The 7,093-nt window shown below is 39.7% G+C and overlaps 1 protein-coding gene across 1 annotated transcript; it reads left to right on the top strand.

The window, feature by feature from the left end:
• The first annotated feature begins 488 nt into the window (after positions 1 to 488).
• LOC123523618 (uncharacterized) lies at positions 489 to 1,106 on the top strand. The gene has a single exon (XM_045301280.2). The coding sequence runs from the start codon at positions 489 to 491 to the stop codon at positions 1,104 to 1,106; it is 618 nt and encodes a 205-aa protein (XP_045157215.2).
• The last annotated feature ends 5,987 nt before the right edge of the window (positions 1,107 to 7,093 follow it).

Genomic DNA, 7,093 nt, shown 5'->3' with positions numbered 1-7,093 from the left:
AGCTAAATTACAACTTAAAAAATAAATATATTTTATGGTTACATAAAAGCATTTATGTCATTGTGACATGCTGCTCTATTTACTTGTTGTGTTTATCATCAACCAATCAATAGCTAGCTAGCCATCACGTGACCCGCATAATCCAATCAATTCTAAGCATCGCCATTATTCTCGCAGATTTTTCAATAATTACACACGATAGTTCTGAAGATTTAATTTTAAGAAATTCATGGTTATTTGGAGGATTTAGTCTTAACAGTTTATATCATCGTACGTATAAAGTGACATAGTTTAACTTAGTATTATTATTTTCATCGGGGCGACCACAGAGTGCTTGAAATCGATCGTTTTTGTTTCGATTCTTTGTTCTCGGAAAGTTACTGGGACTCGGAGATTCTATTTTTAGTAAGCGGTTTCGCCGCTATTCATAACTGACCTTGACCACTACAGTACTGATCACGCACGCTATCAGAGGATAATAAACAAACATGGCGGATATACAGAAGATACACATTTTCGGACATTCTTTTGTGAAAAGGCTGAAGCAATTTATACAGGATTCTGATGACTTAAAATTTAATTTAGATTTGAACTCTAGGCACATGGTGCAATATACAGGATTCTCTGGAGCTACGATCATGACACTACGGCAGCACTTAGACCAGATCGAAGACTTTGCGCCAGACTTAGTCGTACTGGTTATCGGTACTAACGATTTGTGCGATGCCTCAATGAGCAGTGACGGAGTAGCAAATCAGTTAATGGACTTGGTGGACACATTACTTTTTGTGATTGGTGTACCTAAGGTGATTGTTACCCAAATCCTGCATCGCACAGAAGGGAACATCAGGTCAAAACACTGGGTCGATATCGACTGGTTCAATAACCGAGTAGACAAAACCAACATCATTCTATCGACACTAGACAACAAACCACACCATCGATCAAAACTTTGGCGGTTGAAAGGGTTTTGGACAGTCGATACGAAAGCTATGGTGTATGCCCAAGATGGCTGTCACCTCAGTCCTACTGGCAACATGAAATTGTACAGGAACCTAAGGGCAGCAGTGGTCGCCTCGATGAATTGTTCCGTACTACGTGTGTAAGATAAGATAAGTACTTTGGTTTGTTTATTTCACAGTACAAATTAGCCTGAAGGCTCAGCAAGGTTTAAAATTCCTAATTATCAATCAAGGATGCAAATTATTTACACTTATAAATAATTTGATTTTAATTGCAGAACCAGGTACATTATTTAGCTCATCAACAAAAGAGTTTTCATGTAACTGGTTACAAAAGTATAAGTAGAATTTGTATAAATGACATTACCTACAGGATTATACTATAATAGGTGAGGCAATGTCATTTAGTCATATTAACATAATTGCCATGGTGTTAAATACAAGTTCCTATTTACTCATAAATCTATTTATGTCGATCAGTTTGACACCCTTTATTGTCTAAAGTACTTCCCAATGCAAGCAACAAGGTAGAAAACGTTAATTTACATGTATTGTATTATTAATTGTGGCTGTTGTCGCGGTTTTACAGTCGAAAAGATTATAATGGTCGAAATAATACATTTATAAGATTGAAACGCTTTACTTCGTATTTTGACAGCTGAAGCGATATACAATGTACTGACGTTTTTCCAGTACAGACTTATGTTTCTGATTTAGAAACACATATTATGATGATGCTTGGATCATTATTTTCCAGCTGTTACAGTTACAATGTAACTATTGCAGGTTTAACCACTCGCACGTGTGTGAGGACAGCTGATGCGATAAACACTGTACTGACGTTTTTCCAGTACAGACTAGATAAATGTTTTACAGCCATAATGTTACTTATTTGAGACATTTGTCTTAAATCATTAATTTCCAGCCGTCATGGTCTTAATTTTAGAACTAAATTGGTCACACCTTTATGTAAGACAACTGATTGTATAAACAATGGACTGATGAATATTCCAGTTCTTATGAAATATTAGCACATTTGTTTTAACTTAATTACTTATTATATAAACATCTTTATTCACGTTAAGATTCAGTGAATGCCTTACTCTGTTTCGACAAAACTTTATCAACAACTTTATTGAATTCCAGATGAAAAGAATACGGTCTGCAAAAAAGACGCACTGCTGCAGTACGCAGCCTCCAGATGAGACTCAGGCAGACAACTCTGCACAGGACACAGTAGAATGTCAAGAATCATCTACAACAGTTACAAAAAGGGCTAAAACAAAAACTAAGAAACAAAGACCTTCACGCGCTCATCCTGTGCTAAACGCGCCAGCGCCAATACTAGACATGGAACAACCAGTCATACCAAGTACCTCAGTAAATGAAGCACAGAGTGGTGAAGAGATCTCATCACCAGATGACTCAGTCTTTTCTAACACAGACAGTGACACAACTCAGACTCCAAACAAGACTACCAAAAAGCGCAGACATTCAAAGCCTAAAAACGGAAAAACGACAAAAAGCTCCAAGCGAGCGAAGCGCACAAGGCCGTGTCAGGTGGAACAGTCCAGTTCCGAATCAGACTGCAGTGATAGTGATTCAGATGATTCAGAATACAATGACTTAAATGACATTAATCACATTGTTGAAGCTCATACAAAGGCTATACTCCCAGGTAACTGTAATGGCAAGGACTCACTAACACCCATAAATACACCCATCCTCTCGCAAATAAAATCATCGCTACAGAAAAAAATCTGGAAAAATAAATACATTGATTTCGGCCTTCTCTTACCAAATAGTTCCCTTGTCCAGGATTCCAAGTTCACTCTTCAGGTGGACAGACGTTCTAACTTACATGTTATTCCCCAATCCAGGTCACGTAAAATAACAAGTATTGAATCCTGGACAACCGCATTTCTACGTTTTGTAGCTGTCTATTCTCAAAAATATCCAGCAGAGACCCCGGCTCTTATGAAATATGGTGAAATTGTACGCGACATTGCCACTCGCAGCCCAGGTCTGAGCTTTCTCCAGTATGACATGCAATTTAGGCTACTGAGAGAACATGCAATTGTCCAATGGGACACACTGAACACCGAGTTTTGGTTATCTGCATGCACACTACCCGTAATGAACCGAAATCAGAACCAGCCCTTTCGTGCCCGTACTGGATATCGTACACAATTCCCCCAAAGACGAACCGGGAAATACTTGGTCAACACCTGCTGGAAGTATAACGACAACACAGTCTGTCGTACACCTCAGTGTCCCCACCCCCATGTCTGTGGCTACTGCCGAGGACCTCATAACGCTCAAGCCTGCAACTTCCCAAACAAAGAAGCTGCCAGAGGCATGGCCGCACCAAACCCCACTATTACCCGCCCAACAGCACAAGTCAACCGTGCAAGACAAAAACAAGGTCATCACCCCAATCAAAGTTGACACATTTCAACACTACCTACAAGGATATAAAAAGCACCTTACTTGCTTCAGGTTTTCTCGCAAGGCTTTACTTTAGGTTACACAGGTTCGCTGGCTAGCTGTTCAGCTTCCAACCTCAAATCCATTCATGAAAATCCAGAAATAGCTCGGCAAAAAATTACCGAGGAGGTCAAACTAGGTCGCATAAAGGGCCCCTTTAAGTATCCCCCGTTTCAATCATTACATTGCAGCCCCATTGGCCTAGTCCCTAAGAAAACACCAGGTCAATTCCGTCTCATACATCACCTAAGTCACCCTAAGGGCAATTCAATTAATGATTTTATTGACCCAACCTTTGCATCAGTCAAATACGCCTCATTTGATGACGCAGTTGCAAAACTCCTACACCTAGGTCGGAACAGTTTTTTCGCAAAGACAGACATCGAGAATGGGTTTCGCATTATACCAGTTCACAAACAAGACCATCCTCTCCTAGGTCTCACTTTGGACAAACAATTCTACTACGATACTTGTTTGCCAATGGGAGTCTCTTCAGCTTGCGCAATCTTTGAACATTTCAGTACTAGCCTTCAATGGACAGCTGAGAATAAATTAAGTATTGCCCACATGGTACACATTTTAGACGACTTTCTCATACTCGATACTACCCAGCAAACATGCCAGTCCCAACTAAGTAGGTTCATACATATGTGTGCAGACATTGGAGTTCCTATTAAGGACGAAAAAACAGAATCTGCCCGCCAGGTCATCACTTTCATGGGTCTCGAATTAGATTCTATTCTAATGGAAGCCCGGCTACCACAAGATAAACTCCACAAATTACGGAGCAAACTCAACAAAGCTTCCCATTCACGAAAAATCACATTAAAAAACCTTCAATCACTTCTCGGGTTGTTAAACTTTTGCTGCCAGGTAGTCGTCCCAGGCCGCCCCTTTTTACGTAGGTTAACGGATTTAACGAAGAAGGTCACTAAACCCCAGCACAGAATAACCCTGACTAGGGAAAGCCGACGGGATATCGCCGCTTGGCTACTTTTCACCAGTCATTTCAATGGGAGACAACTCCTTCTGGACAAACGATGGGTTAATAGCGATAAACTTCATTTACATACAGATGCCTCTGGCGCGTTAGGTTATGGCGCAGTATTCCAGTCACATTGGTTTTATGGCTCATGGCCGAATTGTTTTACAGGTCTACATATAACCATAAAAGAACTATTTCCAATAGTTGTTGCCCTAGAAATTTGGGGATGTTCCTTAAAAAACACATGCATTGTTATTCATTCAGATAATGAGGCTGTCGTACATATTATAAACAGACAAACTTCTAAAGAAAAACTGATCATGTGCCTAGTTCGACGCCTTGTTCTTTCTTGTATGACACACAATATATTGGTTAAGGCCGAACACATACCAGGAATATACAATGTCTTACCAGATTTGCTTTCGCGTTTACAGGTGGCAAAGTTTCAGGCACAGTCAGTAGGCATGGACCCAGAACCCACAGACATTCCAGAGACCAGCCTCACCATATGTTAAACAAGGCGGTTAAGGACATTTTATTCAAGTCACTTTCGCCTTCGACCCTTAGCGGTTACACCAATGCACTTAGACACTATTGCAATTTTCATGCCACATATTACCCAAGTTCACCTCTCTTGCCAGTAACAGTGGAAAAGCTGGCACAGTTCATTGCGGTCTGCCATTTAAAAGATTTACAGCCTTCGACAATCACCTCTTATGTATCCGCTATAGCGTACATTCATCGTATCAGACAGTGGCAGAGTCCATCTGATGCTTTTCTTATTAAGAAATTATTGCACAGTCTCAGGCGGTCTAGCTGTGCAGATCTTCGTAAACCCTTTACCATCGACCAATTAAAACAGCTAGTCACGGTTTGCGAAGAAGTAGTTAAAGATTATTACCAATGTTCGCTAATTAAAACCATGTTTCTTCTGGCATTTTTCGGTTTATTCAGAGCGGGCGAGTTGGCATGGTCTCAAACAGGTTACGCTAACGTGATAAAACGCGAAAATGTTGTGGTTCGGTCCCGCAACTCCGCAACAATACGGATGACTAGTTTTAAACACTCACAAGGTCGCTCCGCAAATATTACTCTGGGCCGTCAAATAAACAGATGCATTTGCCCCCTGCGTACTTTACGAGAATACCTCCAGATACGTGGCAAATGCCAGGGACCTCTATTCCGCTTTCCGTCGGGTCTGCCCGTAACAACATCATTTTTTAGGAAGATACTTAAAAAATGCCTTTAGAAATGCAATCTCAGTTCGAAACTGTACACAGCACACTCATTCAGAATTGGAGGTGCTACTTTTGCTTATTCATCTCAGTTCACTTCTGAACAGATACAGTCACTTGGGCGTTGGAAGTCGTCTGCATTCAAAAAATACATACGGCCCAAATCTTTAACATGTTCTAAGTGTCACGGCTAACAAGCTAAAAGTCGGAGGCTAAGTGCTGAGTTTTGAGTACGTGTGTTAAACCAATCAAGGCGAATCCCCTCTCTGTGGGCTAAAGTTATACCACTGTATTCCTTGACTATTAGAGGCAGCAAGGATATCCCTTTGTTTTTGGTACGCGCCTGACTGATCTGAGGCAGCAGGACATCATCCTTAGGGTATTTATAGTCATGTTATTTTGCCCTACACCACCATGTTGTTATTAGATAAAATTCTCTTACATTATGTATTTGTCATTAACCCATTGCCATCAGGCTTGACTGTCAGAGGCAGCAAGCCCATCATTTCTTCATAAGCTTCTAGACGGTCCGAGGAAGCTAGCAAACTTTACAAAGTAAATAGGATTCAAACATGTAACCTTGCCATTACATTAGGCTGATTAAACCTGACTGTTTGTATATATAGATCTGTCTTAAATTTTTATAGACAATGTACATAAGCTTTTGATATTTTTGAACAAACTTTACTGCTAGACTGTCTGAGGCGGCTAGCCAGTTTAAACATGTAACCTTGCCATTACATTAGGCTGATTAAACCTGACTGTTTGTATATATCTGTCTTAAATTTTTATAGACAATGTACATAAGCTTTTGATACTTTTGAACAAACTTTACTGCTAGACTGTCTGAGGCGGCTAGCCAAATCTGTAAGATAAAGGTCATAAGAACAAGTTCAGAAAGGCATGTAATCTTGCCATTGCATTATTCTGTTTAAACATGCCTTTGTTTTGTATATATCTGTCTCAAATCCTTTAAACAGTTTACATAAGCTGGGGAAATTTTAGAACTATCTTTTCGGCTAGACTGTCTGAGGCGGCTAGCTAAATCTACATGTAAAATTCTGATCACGCGTGTAATCTTGCCATTACATTATGCTGATTTTAACATGACGTGTTTATATATGTCAGTCGCAAAATGCTTATGAGCAGTGTATATAAGCTATAAAAATTCGGCTAGACTGTATGAGGCAGCTAGCCAAATCTATGAGGTAAATGTCGGTCAAATATGTTAACTTGCCATCCTTAATGCTTGAAACACATATTGTTATATTTTGGTTGCAAATTTGTTTAAACAGTTTACTTAAACTGTAACTTTAACCTTGTGTTATGAACTATGTATTGGTCTGTTGTTATTACTATTTTAATACCTAGATTTTGTTTTGTATATGTGTCATTCTGCTTTTAGTTCGCTATTCCCATAATGT

The sequence above is a fragment of the Mercenaria mercenaria genome, chromosome 1 (genome assembly GCF_021730395.1).
Source record: "Mercenaria mercenaria strain notata chromosome 1, MADL_Memer_1, whole genome shotgun sequence".
Taxonomy (NCBI): domain Eukaryota; kingdom Metazoa; phylum Mollusca; class Bivalvia; order Venerida; family Veneridae; genus Mercenaria; species Mercenaria mercenaria.
The sequence above is the reverse complement of the archived record's forward strand: the minus strand, read 5'-3'. Positions and strand labels throughout refer to the sequence as shown.